This window comes from Ahaetulla prasina, chromosome 5 (genome assembly GCF_028640845.1).
Source record: "Ahaetulla prasina isolate Xishuangbanna chromosome 5, ASM2864084v1, whole genome shotgun sequence".
In the NCBI taxonomy this organism is placed as follows: domain Eukaryota; kingdom Metazoa; phylum Chordata; class Lepidosauria; order Squamata; family Colubridae; genus Ahaetulla; species Ahaetulla prasina.
In genome coordinates this window covers 61,558,945-61,579,568 of record NC_080543.1, presented here as the reverse complement: position 1 = coordinate 61,579,568, position 20,624 = coordinate 61,558,945, and the positions used below count along the sequence as shown (strand labels likewise).

The 20,624-nt window shown below is 41.9% G+C and overlaps 1 protein-coding gene across 3 annotated transcripts in view; it reads left to right on the top strand.

The window, feature by feature from the left end:
• HSF2BP (heat shock transcription factor 2 binding protein) overlaps nucleotides 1-20,624 on the top strand; it is a 75,085-nt gene that overhangs the window by 44,230 nt on the left and 10,231 nt on the right. Inside the window, exon 9 of one of the 3 annotated variants that reach the window (XM_058186093.1) lies at nucleotides 1,534-2,539. The exons of the other annotated variants lie outside the window; for them this stretch is intronic. Coding sequence (XP_058042076.1) covers nucleotides 1,534-1,537 — 4 coding nt within the window. The 3' untranslated portion in view covers nucleotides 1,538-2,539. Of the gene's footprint in view, nucleotides 1-1,533; nucleotides 2,540-20,624 lie in introns of those variants that run through there. 3 annotated transcript variants of the gene reach the window in all.

Here is a 20,624-nt window from a genome sequence, read left to right as displayed (position 1 = left end):
GCCCAGTAAAATCCTGCTGCTGCTCCGGTCAAGTTTCCAACACAAAAGATCAATTTAATCTTCAATTAAATTCTTCTCATTGACAAATTCAGTCTTTAATATTCACTCCTTGACCTCAGCAGTAAAACACAGAACACGATAGTTATAATAGGAAGAGCGAAAGACAGCAATTTATTCCAAACTTATCGTGTCTGCCAGTCGGCTGGTCACCCCCACGCTGTAAAAACTCCTTAATTCAAACAGTTTCAGATGACCTACCGGTTTTAAATTCAGTCTGCTGGGCTGTTAACACTTTCACTTCACGATTTATTAACTTTCATCCGTAACGGTGCATTCCAAACACATAAATCCTCATAAATCTTCATTAATAAGCCCTGTGAAGTGAAGGAAAGGTCCTTACCCCACCACGGTCATGGCCATGCCCCCCTCTTTACATGAATTATAAACACAGATATTTCTAAAAGTTATTTCTTTTCATTCTTTTTCAAGATGCACATTGCATGTAAAAATAAAGCCTAGTTTGGAAAGGTTTTTTCCAAATTATCTTTATTGAGATCTTGATGCTATGATCTTGGTGTCCCCTTCCATTTGGAATCCATATGAATTGGCATCTTGAATAAACTGAGTCCTGAAGAAAAAAAAAGTAAAGTTTGAATTTCAAATACTTTTGCTGAAAAGAGGATGGTTTGGGGATTAAAATTACTTGAATGATTAATTTGCAGATTAAGAATTTTTTTTTTTTTTTTGCATTTATATCCCGCCCTTCTCTGAAGACTCAGGGCGGCTTACACTACGTCAAGCAATAGTCTTCATCCATTTGTATACTATATACAAAGTCAACTTATTGCCCCCCAACAATCTGTTAATTGTTAATTGTTAATGAAAATGAGCTGGATCAAGCAAAATTAGGTTGATGAAAACTATGCATTTTCACAAAATTTAGGACTAAAGAACATACTGATTTGCACGAAATTTACATTTTTATATGCACAAATAGCGGCAAATTTAGAACTAATTAGTGTTTAATTAGATGTCACTATAATGGGAAAAGTTGTGAACAAGTGAATCATGCATCTGCTTTAAGCTGCTTGGTCCTTTCTCTGTTGATGAGTGGCTTTAAACTTCTCTTTATTTTATATGGTTTTTGGTCTTTCAGTCAAAATGAACAACCCTTAAGGTAGAAGATATAGCTCTTCAAAAAGGATAAACTAGAGGGAAATGGTCATCCCACCAACAGAACAGTGTTTCCATGTTGGGTGGAGATTCCTGGGAATTAGAAGTCCTCACATCTTAAAGTTGCTGAGGTTGAGAATGTTGCAGTAGACGATTTTAAAGACAAAAGAGTTTGTTGTCCTCTAGGCCAATTTGAATTCCCAGTTCATTTTTTTTATATGCACATCCTGTGAGGATGTTTGGCACTTTCAGATCAACTTAAATTGGCTTCCTTAGGTCTAACTAATAGTATTAGCACATAATTCTTCTATTGTTTGTTTTTAGGCAAATATATTACAATCACTTTTCTTTATGTTACAGGTAGTCTTTGCTTAATGACCAGTCATTTGTTACAATGGAACTTTCGACAAACTCCCCATACTTATGACCTAGTTCTGGAGTTCTGCTAACTATAACCACCACCCCGCCACTCACATGATCGAATTTTGGATACTTGGCAAACAAATCACCTTTAGGCTGGTTGCAGCATTCTGCATTGATATCACAGTGATTTACAACTTTTATTGCCAGTTTACGGCTTTTTTTGCCAATTTACAAACTAGCCAATTTTGGCTAGTTTCTGGCAAAACGCAGCTATAGGAATACAAGGATTTGCTTAATGATCACTATATTTGTTTAATGATGCCTTGTTTACTTAATGACCACAGTATTTGCTTACCAAAAAAATTGTAAAATCAGGTCAGTCACATGAGTGCCTTGACCTATGACTTAATGATGGAAATTCCGGGCCCCATCATGGTCATAAGTGAGGATTAAGTGTAAAAGGCATGACAGTAAGGAACTGTGAATACTGTTGAGAACTAAGCTGCTATGTAGAGTTCCCACATGACTTTAACAGATTAACAGAGTTGGAAGGGACCTTGTAGGTCATCTCGTTCAACCTTCTGCCCAAGAGGGAGACCCTACACCATTTCTGACAGATGGCACTTATTGTGGCTTCAGTCATAGATCTGTACTAAGGAACAGCATACAAGTTTTGAAATCTCTATCCCACTGCAGTTGCTTCATGCTTTTTACAGAGAGAAGCTGCAACATAATCTCCAGTTTTAACTTGTGATTTTGCTTTGATTTGTTTCATGTTAGAATGGCATTGTTGAATTAATTATTTTGTTTGCCTTCTATGAATATGGGAGTGGAATATGTGCTAAAATAATGTTTGCTATCGCTGTTCATTATAACGTTTTTCTGTAAATTTCTTTTGCTAATTTTCCTTCTTTCTCAGCTTTTTTTAAGCATTTGATGAGAGGGTAATAAAAGCTTATTCAGCTTATCTAGAGGGCATCAATATGGAAATGTTTGTTCTAGATTATGCTTGCACAACATGATTTGAAAACAAAACACAATCACATTGCAATACTATTTGCACATTGAAAACTTTTCATAATATCCTTATGAAAGGAACATTGGCTTACCTGAAGGTTCCTTCTATGTACGCTGCGTGAGAGTCCAAAGCAATGGGTTGTTAACTTCATCTGATTGGCCAGAGACTGAGTTGAATTTGTTTAAACACACCTCCTTTCCTGTTTAGCTCCAGTTTATTAACGAAGAAGCGGTATTGGAGAAGACAAACTCAATGTGAAAACTGGAAAAAACGGAACAATAACCTCCAGATCCCTGTATATAGACAAAAACAATAAGTGAAAATAGGGAGGGGTTGGACTCTCACGCAGCGTACATAGAAGGAACCTTCAGGTAAGCCAATGTTCCTTCTCCTGTACGCTGCTAAGAGAGTCCAAAGCAATGGGATATACCCAAGCTAAATATCCCTAGGGCGGGAAAGGAAAGATTAGGAAGACTCAGTAACAGAAAGAACTCGCTGCAGGACCCTCCGTCCGAATGAGGCCTCGGCTGAGGCAAATTGGTCCATCTTGTAGTTTTTAATAAATGGCGAAGGAGAGGCCTACATGGCTGCTCTGCAAATGTCCAAGATAGAGGCCTGGGTGGCCCAGGCAGCTGTGGTGGCCGCGCTGCGGGTGGAGTGTGCAGTGATGCGGCCTGGAAGATGGTGCTTCTGCTGGTCGTAGGCCATGGAAATACAGACTTTTATCCACCTGCCTATGGTGGATGGGGAGACTTTGGTGCCCAGAGCCCTTGGCTGAAAGGAAACAAATAGGGATTCTGTCTTCCTGAAAGGAGCTGTTCTGTTGAGGTAAATACGCAGGGCCCTTCTTACGTCCAGCGTGTGCCTTGACCTATGACTTAATGATGGAAATTCCGGGCCCCATCATGGTCATAAGTGAGGATTAAGTGTAAAAGGCATGACAGTAAGGAACTGTGAATACTGTTGAGAACTAAGCTGCTATGTAGAGTTCCCACATGACTTTAACAGATTAACAGAGTTGGAAGGGACCTTGTAGGTCATCTCGTTCAACCTTCTGCCCAAGAGGGAGACCCTACACCATTTCTGACAGATGGCACTTATTGTGGCTTCAGTCATAGATCTGTACTAAGGAACAGCATACAAGTTTTGAAATCTCTATCCCACTGCAGTTGCTTCATGCTTTTTACAGAGAGAAGCTGCAACATAATCTCCAGTTTTAACTTGTGATTTTGCTTTGATTTGTTTCATGTTAGAATGGCATTGTTGAATTAATTATTTTGTTTGCCTTCTATGAATATGGGAGTGGAATATGTGCTAAAATAATGTTTGCTATCGCTGTTCATTATAACGTTTTTCTGTAAATTTCTTTTGCTAATTTTCCTTCTTTCTCAGCTTTTTTTAAGCATTTGATGAGAGGGTAATAAAAGCTTATTCAGCTTATCTAGAGGGCATCAATATGGAAATGTTTGTTCTAGATTATGCTTGCACAACATGATTTGAAAACAAAACACAATCACATTGCAATACTATTTGCACATTGAAAACTTTTCATAATATCCTTATGAAAGGAACATTGGCTTACCTGAAGGTTCCTTCTATGTACGCTGCGTGAGAGTCCAAAGCAATGGGTTGTTAACTTCATCTGATTGGCCAGAGACTGAGTTGAATTTGTTTAAACACACCTCCTTTCCTGTTTAGCTCCAGTTTATTAACGAAGAAGCGGTATTGGAGAAGACAAACTCAATGTGAAAACTGGAAAAAACGGAACAATAACCTCCAGATCCCTGTATATAGACAAAACAATAAGTGAAAAGAGGGAGGGGTTGGACTCCCACGCAGCGTACATAGAAGGAACCTTCAGGTAAGCCAATGTTCCTTCTCCTGTACGCTGCTAAGAGAGTCCAAAGCAATGGGATATACCCAAGCTAAATATCCCTAGGGCGGGAAAGGAAAGATTAGGAAGACTCAGTAACAGAAAGAACTCGCTGCAGGACCCTCCGTCCGAATGAGGCCTCGGCTGAGGCAAATTGGTCCATCTTGTAGTTTTTAATAAATGGCGAAGGAGAGGCCTACATGGCTGCTCTGCAAATGTCCAAGATAGAGGCCTGGGTGGCCCAGGCAGCTGTGGTGGCCGCGCTGCGGGTGGAGTGTGCAGTGATGCGGCCTGGAAGATGGTGCTTCTGCTGGTCGTAGGCCATGGAAATACAGACTTTTATCCACCTGCCTATGGTGGATGGGGAGACTTTGGTGCCCAGAGCCCTTGGCTGAAAGGAAACAAATAGGGATTCTGTCTTCCTGAAAGGAGCTGTTCTGTTGAGGTAAATACGCAGGGCCCTTCTTACGTCCAGCGTGTGCCATCAACGCTCCGATGGATGCTTGGGATGAGGACAAAAATCCGGTAAGATGACTTCTTGAGACCTATGAAAGCTTGTGTTTATTTTAGGAAGAAAGGTAGGGTCTAATCGGAGAATGACTCGGTTAGAATGAAAAATCAATAAGTCCTTCCTGACCGAAAGGGCAGCGATCTCGGAGATCCTGCGGGCTGAGGTTATGGCTATGAGAAAGGCGACTTTAAAGATTAAGAGCTTGAGACTGGAGGAACTCAAGGGTTCAAAGGGGGAAGACGTAAGCTTCTGAAGGACAAGGGTTAGGTCCCAGGTAGGGTATCTGTACCGGAGGCGGTCGCAGATTGTAAGCTCCCCTCAGAAAACGTCGGATACGGGGGTGTTGAGAAAGTGTGGAGGTCCCGTCACAGAATAAAACAGTGGCAAGAGCTGCAACCTGCCGGCGGATGGTGTTGGTGGCTAAACCCTTGTCCAATCCGTCCTGGAGGAATTGCAGGATATGTCTAATGGAAGCAGAGGTAGGTTCTATTCGATGTCTAAGACACCAGCGATGGCATGATGACCATGTGGCCTCGTAAATACGCGTTGTGGATGGGCGTCTAGAAGCCAGAAGGGTGGAGATGACCCCCATGGAATGCTTTTCTTTCTTTAGTATCTCCCTGTCAAGTGCCAGACGGCTAGTTGGTAACATTGAGGTTCTGGGTGGAGAATGGCTCCTTGGCGTAGGGAAATCTGATCCGGTGGAATTCGCCAAGGTGGATTGATGGACAGGCTCACCAGATCCACAAACCAACTCTGTCGAGGCCGGTAAGGGGCTATGAGGAGAACTTCTGCCTTCTGTTCCAAGATCTTCCGTATGACCCTTGGCAGAAGGGGAGTCGGGGGGAAGGCATAAAGAAGGCCCCGGGGCCACTGACATCGTAGAGCATCTGTTCCTTCTGCTCCTGGGGTTTGGAACCTGGAGAAGAACCTTGGAAGTTGTTTGTTGGTCGGGCTGGCAAAGAGGTCTACTATGGGTTGCCCGAATTTGATCGTGATTGTGAGAAACAGATCCGGATGCAGTTGCCACTCTGATTGATCGATGGTCGTCCTGCTCAGCCAATCCGCTTGTGTGTTGGTGACTCCGGATATGTGGGCTGCCTGTAGTGAGAGAAGATGTTTTTCTCCCCACAGGCCTATGGCTGCAGCCTCCTTCATCAATATGCGGGATCGGGTGCCTCCTTGACGGTTCACATGGGCCTTTGTGGTAGTGGTGTCCGTCAGCAGTAGCACATGATGGTTTGATAGCTGCGCTTGAAAGTACCTGAGAGCTAGATGAGCAGCTCTCATTTCCAACCAGTTGATGTCGTTCTTGAGGTTGTTGGGGGACCAACGACCCTGAGTTACCTGGTCTGATAGGTGGGCACCCCAGCCGTAGAGGCTTGCATCCGTGGTGAGGACGAGACGGCAATGTTCCTGGAATGAGCAGCCCTTTGTCAGGGCTGGAGACAGCCACCACTGTAGAGACTTTCTGACCTTTGGGGGCAGAGGAATTCTGATATCGGTATGGCTGTTGCCTGTTCTTTGGTGTGGGAGAAGTAGCCATTGTAGGGGTCGTGAGTGAAGACGTCCCCAGGGCACGATCGACAGACAAGAGACCATCTTTCCCAATAACTGTGAGAGCAGTGAAAGTGGAACCCTCTTGAGTGCCTTTACCTTTTTTGTCGTGTCTCTTATGTTGAGGAGACGGTCTCGGGAAAGAAACACCTGGCAGGATCTGGTGTTGATTCTTGCTCCCAGATGGACAATTTCGGTCGTAGGCACTAGATGGCTCTTTGCTTTGTTGACCGAAAAGCCGTGATCCTGTAGGGATTGAATTGTTACCTGTAAGTCCCGTAACGCCTGCTGGGCGGAGGACGACAGAATCAATATATCGTCCAGGTAACATTGCTTTCTTACTGGAATTGTGCGAAGGTGGGCCGCCACAGCATCCAGAATCTTGGTGAAGGTACGAGGAGCGGAAGATAGACCGAAGGGCAGGGCCCTGTATTGAAAATGGGCTCCGGCATAACTGAACCTGAGAAAGCGTCTGTGGGCAGGTCTGATGGGTACATGTAGATAGGCCTCCTTGAGGTCGATGGATGTTAGATAGTCCCCTCTTCTGATGCTCCCTAAGATTGAATTGAGGGAGTGCATCTTGAATCTGCGATATTTGATGTGAAGGTTCAGTTGCTTCAGGTCTAAGATGGCTCTGGTGCCGCCTGATTTTTTGTCCACTAGGAAAAGAATTGAATAGAAGCCGGTCCCCGGGTGAGGCATGGGAACCGGTTCTATGGCACTGATGGACAATAGGTGTCGAATCTCGTCTTCCATTTGAGCCCTCTTGGTGGGTTCTTTGGGAATCTGGCATTGGATGAATCTCCTCGGAGGATTTGAATTGAATTCGAGGGAGAGACCAAGGGTGATGGTTTGCAGTACCCAGGCATTGGTTGTCGTGCGGGACCAGATAGGGACGAACTTGGTGAGACGACCGCCGATGGGATCCTGGCCGGGATAGTCATTTGTTCCTGCGATAAGGTCGGAAACCGGATCCACGGTAGGGACATCTGGTCTGGGATTGCCTGGTCCTGTCACGAAAGGACTGTCTGTCCTGAAACCTGTCAGGGGGAGGTTGGAAGGAATGTTGATAGGCCGGGGATTGGAACCCGGGATCCTGGGTGCGAAAAGGCTGTCTGCGGTAAGGAAGAGAAGGACGTCTATCTGAACGTCTAGAGATGTAGGGAAGGATCTTACGTTTGTCTTTTCCCTCAACTAAAATAGGGTCTAGGGCTTCACCAAAGAGAGATCCACCCTTAAATGGGGCAGCCGCTAACCGCCATTTGGTCTTCATGTCGGCTTGCCATTGTCTGAGCCATAACAGCCTCCTGGAGGTGATGCTGGAGGCAAGGGCTCGGGATGCAAATTTTGCAGAATTAAGGGTGGCATCCGCAGTGTATTCAGCAGCCGCTATCAATTTATTTATGTCCTGATGTAATCTGGAATCATCCTGAGGAATCCTCTCCTGCATTTGTCTGAGCCATATCAAAGAGGTTCTAGCAAAGAATGAGGCTGCTGTGGCAGATCTGATAGCCCAGGCAGCCGCTTGATGGGTTTTGCAGGTGGAGAGTTCCGCTCTGCGGTCTTCCGTTCGGAGACCTTCTGTCGTGTCCCACTCCTCCGCTGACGGCCGGGTCAGGGAAATCCGAATCAGGCTTGCCTCTGCAGCTCTGCCCAAAGTCCTAGCAAAGTCCTCAGAGCAGGCAGGAGACCAGTAAGTGACTTCAGCAAGATAAGTTCGACTTTTGCCTGACTCAGAGACTGCCAGAAAGCAGATCCTTTATATAGGCCATGGGGTGTGGCTCCATGACTCAGCACTCATTAAGGCCTGCCCCTCCCTTCCTTCTGTTGCCTCCGCCTATGCAGCCTTCTGATGCGAGGGTCACACCAATCAGCAGCTGTTGGGAATAAACCCTCCTCAGGCTCACATGCTGTGGAGGAGGGGGAGGGGTCTAGCTGCTCCGTTTGCCTGGGCATGGAGTCAGGGCTGGGGCCGGGAGATGCTCCTTCTTCTGCAGTTTGTGTGGGCATGGAGCCAGGACTTGGGCCGGGAGGCATACATTCCTCAGTGTTCGGGAGCAGGTAAGAAGGCCCCGGCTGCTCTGAGGGCGGGCAAGACACAACACCTTCTGCTGCATCTGAAGGTATAATGTTGGAGGAAGAAGCCAAGGTGGCAATTGGGGTGTCTACGGTAGGAACCTTGCGGAGGTCCTCAAGATCTTGATCCGTCGTGTACATCTTTTTGTCTGAGCCACTAGGAGTAGGAATGGCACCAGGGTGACCCCATTGACGTTGGATGGTGTCCAAGAAGAGCTTGGGTGAAGGAATTACCCGTTGCTCTGAGACTGGTTCAGTAAAGAGGAATTTGTTGGGGTCTGACAGATCTGAAGCTCCCTCAGATTGGCGTAAGGCAACCCCCATGTTGGCCGTAACTTTTGCCTTGTGTAGTAATGTGTAGAAAAGCTCATGGCGAAAAAGGCCGGTGGGAGCAGGTTTGTCTGGGGCAGACTCTTCGTCTTCAGACAGATTATACTCTGCTATGTCTTCCTCCCCCAAAAAGGAGTCCTCACTATGGTGTGAAGGAGTTGGAGAGCGTGTGCGCAGCGCGCATAGTCTGGGTGGGTGGCTATCAGAATGGGGTCTTTGGTCAGAGCTGCCGAAGGAGATGGAGCTGGGAAACCTCTCTGAGTGAAGGCATTGTCAATGCTTTGAGAAATGGTTTGCATGATAAGATGACGTATATCCTGAGAAATGGCAGGATTACTGTCCTCTCTGTGGGAGACTCCCGCTGCTGTGGGAGTGAAGGTGGCAGAAGGTGCCTGATGTGGGGGCTCAGGCATGGCTCTGGAAGAATCTCCAAAAACTGTACAAATTGTTTCCTGGTTTTCTCCTGAACCACTAGGGATAGTGGGAGACCATCCAGGCTGATTTAATAAAGGAGAATCTTCAGTTAGTGGAACAAAAGTTTCCCTGCCTTCCTCTGCTAATCTTTGTTTTGCTTTATCAAATTGCCTATCCAAGGCCCGTTGTCTTCTGGAGGCATCTCTCTCTGCAGCAGCAGAGGTTTGGAGAGAAGTAGAAGACTTAGATTTGGTGGCAGAAGCCCTTGATTTGGATCTGCTCTTGTGAGGGGGAGGAGCCACGCTAGTAAGGTGTCCTTGGGAGGGTGAGGCAGAAGCCCGGGAAGGAGATCTGCTGCGATCCGCCATCTTGGAAATGAGGCCTAGTGGTTATCAGAGGCCTTGGAATATATGCCCAAATAATATAGTGGCCCTGATCTGAGAATCCTGGAATAAGATCAAATAATAAGGGCCAGTTAGCACCAAGCTGACACCACAGCCGGATTCAAAGGCTGCATGGGGGGTTGCTTTGGGGGGGGTCCCCAAATGGCGCGAAGCAGGCACCACTGCTCCTATAGCGCCCTTTTTACTGCAGCGTTGGCAGGGGGAACTAGCCTCTGACACCACGGATCTTTTTCTCCACCCCTGCAGGCGCGAAGCCGACACCACGGCTTCTCCTGCGCTCCGCTGGCCTCCACTTACAGTTTGGTGAGGTCCAGCGATGTCCGTTCCTCAAACCGGCGATTCTACGAGGCTTGAGAGGCTTGGAATGTGAAAAAATGGCCGCCTGCTTTCGGGCGGCTCAGCTGAGCGGCGCTGGGCTGCGCGCGAAGCACGAGCCTCTTTCCTTGCCGCTCCGGCTCCCAGCAGTCAAGAAAAAACAATTGGGCACTTTAAAACTTTTTTTTTTAAGAATTTTTCCTAATTTGTTGAAGTCCTATGAGCTGATAAAAGAGTCAAAAGCAATGGAGCTAAAGGAGGTAGTCTCTCTATGGCCGACTGAGTTAATAAACTGGAGCTAAACAGGAAGAGGAGGTGTGTTTAAACAAATTCAACTCAGTCTCTGGCCAATCAGATGAAGTTAACAACCCATTGCTTTGGACTCTCTTAGCAGCATACAGGAGAATTGGGAGATCACCCATCAGTACTTTGAATGGCAGCAGTTCACAAAAAGATCACAAAAAAGTGATGTTAGATGAATTTGAGCATAAAGAGGTGAGGGAAATCACATCTTTCCTCCCAGCAGTATCAGAATCTTTCATAAGGACACCAAGACAGTCAAACTCACTTTCTAATCACATTTGGAAATGTTCCACTTTATAGATGTTAGAGATTTGCAAAATGGTGAACTCAGTGTGACAACAGGTGAATTTTACCTTTTCAGAGTTAAAAAAAATTGTAAATAGACAATTTAAAGTAATTGGGAAAAAGCATTAAAAAGGGGCTTTTGGTTTAAGAGAGTGTTAAATAGATTGGGAGACCAGAGAGATTTGGAATATTGGTTAATTTTGCTAAAGATTTTAAAACAAATATATAATCAAATTATACACTTGTAGGAAAGGACTGAAGCGGAATGAATCCCCTATTAGCAACTCAGACTTGATGAAGGTTCCAAATGGACACTAGAGGGAACTAAAGGATCAGGCATAAAAGAGTTAAATGGCTAAGCTATGCTTTTTTATTTCAAACAGCTTTTTGAAACTAAGCATGGATTGAAATATGAATAAATAATGATTCAGAAAGGATACAAATTTAAATTGATAAACATTTAGAGGATGATGTGAAAAACTTTAAAAATATTTTAACTGACATAGAGTTTGAAGCCAACAAAATTGACATTAGAAAAAGGGTAATAAAGAGAATAAAGAGAAAAGAATTTGGACATGGAACAGCTGCAACAAGAAATTCTGAATGATGCCTTTTTATAGGATTTACAAAATAGGTTGCTGAAAGCTTTGAAAACTCCTTTTAAATGCCAGAAAACGATGAAAGATCAAATCTTGTGATGCTGTAAGAATGATTCAAAGGCAAAGCCAAGCAAAAAGAATATAAAGTTGGACTATTTGACCAGGATAAACTGTTTGATATTTCTGGGAATTCCTAATGAACTTTTCACTGAATCAGGATTAAAAAGATTATGATTTCTGGATTGCATATAGATAAAAGACAGACTATGGGGAGAAGAGCTTTTTTTTTTGTAACTTTAAAAGTTGGTTAGTATAGATATATTAGCTTATTTTCAATATGATGAAGACTGGAAGCCATTTCTTTTATAATTGTCATTGTTGCCTTTTTATTTTATTTTATTTTTCTTTCTTTTCTTTTTTAGTCTTGATCTTTTTCTGTAATTTCTGAATTACAATTTCTTTTTTCTTCTAGTTTAGTTTGCATTAGTATCTATGTTTATTAAAAACTTCAACAACATTATTAACTAAAAAAGAGACTGAGTAGCACTTTAGAAGCAATAGCATAATTTCCTATCCATTAATGCTGCACAAAATAAAAATATATTTCCATATACTTGGTGGAAAGATTTCAACATTTCCTATTTGGGGAATACAAAGAATAAGGCATTTGCAGCTTACAGGAAGTCAAAGGTTTTTGTTTCCTGCCAAAGTAGAAGAAAAAGAAGTAGCAGCGGGGGAAGGGGGAGAAGAAAAGCAAAGCAAAAGCAAACCAAAGGAACGCTGGCCCCACATGCATGCACTTTCTTTGCCATCTTCCCATAGAGTGGGAATCTTCTACACCCCCAAATTATTTGTGTTTTGCTACTTATACAGTTGGTCATTAAGAAACATGTGCAATATTGCAAGCTGAAGCTATCAATCACTTCCTAGAGACTGCATAACTTTCTCTTAACTCACATCTTCTTTAATGCACCAGGGCTCCATAATCGGAAAAAGAAAGTGCATTCATTTTGAGAGCAATGTGATTTATCATAAAAACCTGGGATAAGCATCAGGATATAGAATGCAGGTGAGCTGGCTTCTCTTCCATTTTGGTCCCTTTCATATTTGCTTATCCAAATAAGAAATTTTAATGAATTTAATTTAGTTGCTGTAGAAATAGTGCATTTACAGAGAGAAAAGGCAGGTATCAAACTCTGGATACTATCTGATTTTTTTTAAAAAAAATTAAAAAATGCTCCATTTCTAGAGAAAACAGTTGCATCATCTTCCTTACCCAACAATGTTAGTATAGTCTATAGTGGAATCACAAGGGCACAGAATTCATATGAGAGCAAGGCAAAAGCAAGGGGAGCTGCCCTAAATTTTAAAACATTAATCCTTCAAAAGTTAGATGGCATCATCCAGGCCCAGGTGAGGTATCAGTATTTAGTACATCTGGGTGACAGGAATCCCAAATTTTGTAAAAGTAGAGAAAACATTCAGAAAAAAACTCAGAAAGAGAGGACTGTTCAAACAAGCTTGAAAAGGATTGTGGCTCTATTGAATGGACAGGAATCATTTCTCCAGTAATTTTATTCATAATGTTCCATTTTTAGTGTTTCTAAACTGGTAACGGGAGTGTAAATGTGCAATAGAAAAACCCTTGGGCAGAATAAATTCTCAGTAAAAATATGTGGGATAGGACTAAGTCAGGGATGTCAAACTCATGCCATCATGGCGTCGTCACGTAATGTATTGGGACTTTTCCCCCCTTTGCTAAACTGGGCATGGCCAGCGCATGATGCATCCGTCCCATGGGCCAGGAGTTTGACAGCCCTAGACTAAGCCGTCATTTTGCAGTCCCTTTATACAGCATTTGGCTTTCTACTCATAAATACATGCAACTAATCGTTCCCAAAGTGCCCCTCTTGTTTGTACCATGTGGATGTGGAAAGCAATGCATTAAAATAATGTTGGAACTATATTTTAAATTTTATAATTATAATTTAATTTCAAAATTACAGTGTCTTAGATTTTGTTTTTGCTATCATGTGATCACTGGAAATGGCCTTTAAAGCCATATAATCCAATTCTCTGCTAAGTGCAAGAATTCAAATTTAGGCATATCCCACAGACGCTGTCTAGAACAGTGTTTCTCAGCCTTAAGCCATTTGAAAAATATGCAGACTTCAACTCCCAGAATTCCCCAGACAGCTAACATTTTGGGAATTAAATGTCCATACTGTAGATCATCAATAATAACAACAACAACAACAACAACAACAACAATAATAATAATAATAATAATTTAATTTTTATACCGCCCTTCTCCCGAAGGACTCAGGGCGGTGAACAGCCAAGTAAAACAATACAATATATTACAATAAAAACTATTTAAAAAACTTATTCCATATGGCCTAAATTTAAATGTAAAATACATAATATAAAAATAAACCCCATTTAAAAACGAATTGAAAACCCCTATTAAGCCAGTCCTGCTCGGAAGAATAGGTACGTCTTCAGCTTGCGGCGAAAAGTCCGAAGGTCAGGAAGTTGTCGAAGTCCTGGGGGAAGCTCGTTCCAGAGGGTAGGTGCCCCCACCGAGAAGGCTTTTCCCCTGGGGGTCACCAGCCGACACTGTTTGGCTGAAGGCACCCTGAGGAGACCTTCTCTATGGGAGCGTACCGGTCGGTGGGAGGCATGTGGTAGCAGAAGGCGGTCCCAAAGATATCCCGGTCCTATGCCATGGAGCGCTTTAAAGGTGATAACCAACATCTTGAAGTGCACCCGGAAGACCACAGGTAGCCAGTGCAGCCTGCGCAGGATTGGTGTTATATGGGAGCCACGAGTGGCCAAGGTTGAGAAAGATTGCTCTAGAGCAGGGATCTCCAAACTTGGCAACTTTAAGACTTGTGGATTTCAACTCCCATGCTGGCTGGGGAATTCTGGGAGCTGACGTCCACAAGTCTAAAAGTTGCCAGGTTTGGAGACCCCTGGATGTGAGGATTCTTTTTCCTAATCTTTAATCAGAATCTGCCTTCCTATAATTTAAAACTGTGTGGATCAAAGCAAGGCTTGAATTCGCAAGCTGGAAAATGAATATAGATACATAAAACAACATACATTAATCTATGAACTGAATATAGTTCTGGTAAATATATCAGACAGGCTTCATCACATAACAGAAGTATGGTAGCATTGGTCATATGTTCTGGCTGCATGTAGTATGTACAGATCTATTCACAAAATGAGTTAGAGAAATAATTTTGACTCCCCAGCTATGTTACATCACTACAGTTCCTTGCAGTTGTCACTTCCATAAATTATTCTGTAATAATTAAAATTATTTGGTTATTGCTCTTACTCTTTTCTTAACCTTGTCTGAGCTATATTCTAGTTTTTTAGCCAAGCTTTGTTATTCTGAAAGGTGGTTATTCTCATAAGAATGATACATTGTAAGAATGCTTCCTACTGGCAAAATCATAGAACATCACACATATGCTTTCATTGGGTTATGCGTATTAAAGCCAATCAATTACAAAATTTCTGGGTTTATTAAAATTACATATGAAACAGCATGGCAAATGGAACAAAGAGAAATACATTTAACTGAATTCTCTGGACATTTCTTAGCCAAGTGCATTTTGGTTCCACATGACTTAAAATAGAGCAGCCTACCTAATATATTGTGTACTTTTCTGTAAAATAACTATATCTACATGTTTAATGTATACCTATATTTATAATACAGTTATCATTTCCTGATATTAAGGTTCAAATGAGCACATACACCAGAGGTCCCCAACCACTGGGCCATGGCCCACTACTGGGCCGTGGGCTGTTTGGAACTGGGCTGCGCAGACTTGCTCGAGCGAAGGGTCAGTGCGTACATGCACAACTCAACTTGCGCAAGCAGCAAGCCAGTGTGTGCACACGTGTACCAGCCCTCCACTTGCGCAGGCCAGTTCCCCTCTTCCCTCTGCCCGCCGGGCCACCAAGCCGTTGGTTGAGGACCACAGATACACACATCCAATTGATCATTTTGTATCTGTCTTATGTCTGTATTTCTATATTTGTTATCTATCTTCTAATTTGTATTTAAACCAGGGGTGAAATGGTCCCAGTTCAGACTGGATCACCCAATCCGGTAGCAATGGCAGCAGATGGTTCGGAGAACCAGTAGCAAAAATCCCTGCCCCCCCCCGCATACCCAGCTGAGCCGCACGATCAGCAGGTTTTTTTTTAATTTTTAAAAGCATTTTTTCTTCAGCTGAAAAAATGCTTTTAAAAGTAAAAAAAAAGCCTCTGATGATTGCATGGCTCAGCTGGGATCTTCAGAGGCTTTTAAAAGCATTCTTTCTACAACCTCTTTGGCCGAAGAGGTTGTAAAAAAAATGCTTTTAAAAGGCTCTGGTGATCCCAGCTGAGTTGGCCATGTTCACCCAGTCACATTACCCTCCCCCCACCAAGCCACGCCCACAGAACCGGTAGTAACAAATTTTACATTTCACCACTGATTTAAACTGGAAGTATGATTTCACATTTTTATAGAAAGCATGTAAAGTTTACATGTAAAGCATGTAAAGACCTGTATTTGTCCACTTCTCCAGTTCCTGTTCCCTACTGACAGACCTAAGTAGTAGATTCCAGCTTGTTCCTAATTTGCCTTGCATATGTTATATGAATGTCTGACATCCTAAGTAGAATATTTCCCTGCATACAGAATGATAGTTTTAAAGGCATTATTATAGGATCCAAATTTGAGCCAAAAGTTTATTAGATGACACCATATAATAATTATATCACAAGGAAGAACTTGTGTTAACAGGAGGAGATATGAGGGAGATGATGCAGTTCAGTCACCGGCACATTCAGAAAACAGGACCCAACTTTTGCTGCAGTTTAGTAGTAGTACGGAAGTAGATTGAGTAGTAGGGAAATAAGACTGAAAGCTTTCCAGTGCAATGGTGAATATAATTTTTCCTATCTAGGTTTTCCACATAGTTAGGTTAAAAGCTATAAAAATAAGCAAACTAATTGTAAATTTATGGCTCTGAATAATGCTTGTGCATTGCTACTTTTTTCCCTGGGTGGAGTCACAACCATTGTGTGGTTGTAATGTATAGGATGGGAAAGATGGATTGATTCTTATATCATCCAGCTTTGTAGTGGGCTATGTGGCTGCTGCTATTTTGGCTCATTCAAGTTTTGAATTCTGCTTTTGCCTTCTGCTATTAGGTACTATATGTGTTATGATAAAAACAAGCACAAATAGTTTCCAACCCATTAATTTTTTGGTCTAATCCCTTCACAAGAGCAGATCGTTGCTGTCCTCTAATAATAAATGGATATGCAACTTATTAAATCTACAAGAAACATATTGGATATCATCATGGGTCCTGTCTGTAGTCTTCTCCAGACTAAATGCACCAATGTTCACAGGGTTTCTTTTTCATACCACTGGCCATCCTGTGAGTGGTGTTGTAGTTGCCTTTAATTTTAGCACTTGGAGCATAATTAAGGACTTCAAGTGAAACCCAAAGTGTTATGATCAGACTTTTCTGCTGGGAATACACAGAGAACAAAGAAGTGTTCAAAACTGTGGATAAATTGTTTCCCTTGGATTTAAGTGAGGCATTTTTCATTTTTTTATGAGCTCAAGTAGTCCTAGTAGAGAATGTGCTGATCTCACTATTCAAATTGCAGAATGACATTTACAGCACAGGCTGTGTACTGCTGATACGTTACTTTCAATGGTAGAGAACTGAATCTCACAGAGAGGGCATTAAAAAGATACACAAATCAGAGAGAGATACTCAGCACATTTAATTATTACCATAAATCACATTGTATCAAAGAGTTATCTTCAATCTGCCCTTGTCTCCAGTACCAAGTAATTACAGGCTGGAGAAAACAGTATACAAAAAAGTGTGGTTATGGATTCTTAGAAGAGTATTCTTTTTCTTATTATATTGCTGCTGTTTGCATCCATGGTTATATTCATATGCAACAGTATTGTTTTTCTCTGAACAAGGGTGATTTCTTTCATTCTTCTGTTGACTTATTTAAAGAATCAAGGAGTTGGGAAGGGCTACTGAATCATCCCTGAAAGCATTCCTCTTTGCTGGTTTATATTTCTCATGTTTCCTAATCTATAATGAAGAGTTGGCTGAGAATTATCTAGTGAATTTGCAGATTTTTTTAATCAAATGAAAACATAATAAATTCTGGGGTAAAGTTGATGATGAAGACAAAATAATAGGCAATAGCCAGAGAATAAAGAATCCTGTTTCATTTGTTCTTCCATCTGTAATTTAATCAACAGAAAGAGGGAATTGCTTATTTCTGTACAATACTGTAAGACAAAGTTCAGCACTGTTCCACCATTGATTCCAAAACAGTGAGAGTGTATAGATCAGGGGTCATTTGTTTATATCATTTTTTTGTTTTGTTTACATTTATATCCCGCCCTTCTCCGAAGACTCAGGGCGGCTTACAGTGTATAAGGCAATAGTCTCATTCTATTTGTATATTTTTTACAAAGTCAACTTATTGCCCCCCCAACAATCTGGGTCCTCATTTTACCTACCTTATAAAGGATGGAAGGCTGAGTCAACCTTGGGCCGGGCTTGAACCTGCAGTAATTGCAGGCTACTGTGTTCTAATAACAGGCTTCTTAACAGCCTGAGCTATTCCGGCCACTATTATTTGCAGAGAATTGCATGGGGAAAACAGTGAAAGCAAAGCATAAAATATCACCATGCTCCAAATCCTATGGAGACACCTGAATTAAACGACCAAGCATAATTTAGCAACTTTTTTCATTTTTTAAAAAGATTGTCTCTCATCAATTGATGGGCTATTGAAATAGACTATCAGTTTAACATCCATTGCCTTTATGCATTACGTTTTACCGAAGCATCTAAAACAAAAGTATAAATTATGTTTGATTCAGTTCAGGATTTACTTTTATACATACAAATACACATGAGCATGCATGGGCATGGGTTGATTTTATATGTAGTTGGAGGTTTACAAAACCTTATTCATGCATTGATGAGGAGAGATTGCAGAACTAAATGAATTCTTCTTATGACTCCTATGGAAATAACATTTAGTTGCTGGGTAAACCAATAGACTGACACGGATGTATAACAGATTCTTCCAAATATGAAGGGGTTTTCATGGTCCCAGTATAGACATGGAAGAACTCTATATTTGTATATGAACAGAAAGTACTCAATAGAGCTGCCATTCAGACTTGCAAGATTCTGTTATTATAGCTTTCCAATAAAGCATTGGCATATTACATTGCTTTCCTAGTTTAATCTATCTTAAGGTTTGACAGTGGATGGGGCACACCAAGCTTCAGCTGAAATCTAGAAAGACTAATTGGGGTTTGGGATCACCTGGTTAGAGGGACTTGACATCTTTCATTCTGATGGGGTTTGCAGGTTCGACCATTCCCCTTTGTCCATTCCATTGTCCCTCATATATAGTGACCTGTAGACTGAAATATTGTAATGTGTACTACAAGGGGCTGTCTTTAAAGAGCATTTGGGAGCTGCAACTGGTGGAGAATGTAATGTATACCAGTATAAGGTTACTTATAGGATTGTATCTCTTTATGATGGGAAAAAGTCAAAATATACATGAAGTATAATGCACTAAAATGTTATTATTGTCAAACAACTCAAATATAAATTACCGTATATACTCGAGTATAAGCCGAGTTTTTCAGCACGTTTTTTGTGCTGAAAAACGTCCCCTCGGCTTATACTCGAGTATATACGGCTTATACTCGAGTTTTTTTTTTCTTCTTTTTTTCACATTATACCGGATGGCGCAAACTTGGCGGGCTTTTGCATTAGCGCGGGGAAGCCCTGCCGGTGCAGTGAGAGGGCGGGGCGGGGGGCCGCCAGCCTTCTCGGCTGAGGGAGGGAGGGTTTCCCCGACCAGTAGCTGCCTCATTTCCCACCCTCGGCTTATACTCGAGTCCCCAGTTTACCCCAGTTTTTTGGGGTAAAATTGGGGACCTCGGCTTATACTCGGATCGGCTTATATTCGAGTATATACGGTACTCTGTGATTATTCCAACAGAATTCAAAAGGATGTTACATAGGTTTGAAAAAGTAAATAAAGTTTGATATCTGGTTGTCTTACAATATTGTAGACTAGATATAGTGGGGTAATTAACTAGTAGCAAGGAAGCCTTACCCTTACGTCATGAGAAGTATTTTTTTGTTACTCCAGAGGGCATTTGATCCCTAATTGTCCTGGTGACTCTAGTATATTTCATTTCTATTTTTTTGGACTTTATATTATGTTTTAATTGTGTATGCACAATTTTCTGTACAGAGCCTCAGTTGTTAATGTAATTTTTTAATATGGCAAATAAATAAGGAAAAGTGTGGCCCTTTGTTTTTAAAGCAAGGAATTAGAAATTCTCTTAGTCAACACTTCAGAAGCTTTCTCACTATAATTATTTTTAACAATTATTTATCATCCATTAGAGTTTCAGAACCCTATAGTAGGAGATTAAAGAAACCAAACAGTAAGATTTTCTATCAGGTTTATAATAATAACAAATAATAATAACAACAGAGTTGGAAGGGACCTTGGAGGCCTTCTAGTCCAACCCCCTGCCCAGGCAGGAAACCCTACACCATCTCAGACAGATGGTTATCCAACATTTTCTTAAAATTTTCCAGTGTTGGAGCATTCACAACTTCTGCAGGCAAGTCGTTCCACTTATTGTTTTAACTGTCAGGAAATTTCTCCTTAGTTCTAAGTTGCTTCTTTCCTTGATCAGTTTCCACCCATTGCTTCTTGTTCTACCCTCAGGTGCTTTGGAGAACAGCCCGACTCCCTCTTCTTTGTGGCAACCCCTGAGATATTGGAACACTGCTGTCATGTCTCCCCTAGTCCTTCTTTTCATTAAACTAGACATACCCAGTTCCTGCAACCGTTCTTCATATGTTCTAGCCTCCAGTCCCCTAATCATCTTTGTTGCTCTTCTCTGTACTCTTTCTAGAGTCTCAGCATCTTTTTTACATCGTGGCGACCAAAACTGAATGCAGTATTCCAAGTGTGGCCTTACCAAGGCATTATAAAGTGGTATTAACACTTCATGTGATCTTTATTCTATCCCTCTGTTTATGCAGCCCAGAACTGTGTTGGCTTTTTTAGCAGCTGATGCACACTGCTGGCTCATATCTAAATGGTTGTCCACTAGGACTCCAAGATCCCTCTCACAAGTACTACTATTGAGCAAGGTACCACATATACGGTACCTGTGCATTTTGTTTTTTTGGCCTAAATGTAGAACCTTACTTTTTTCACTGTTGAATTTCATTTTGTTAGATAGCGCCCAATATTCTATTCTGTCAAGATCTTTCTGTAACTTGAGCCTATCTTGTGG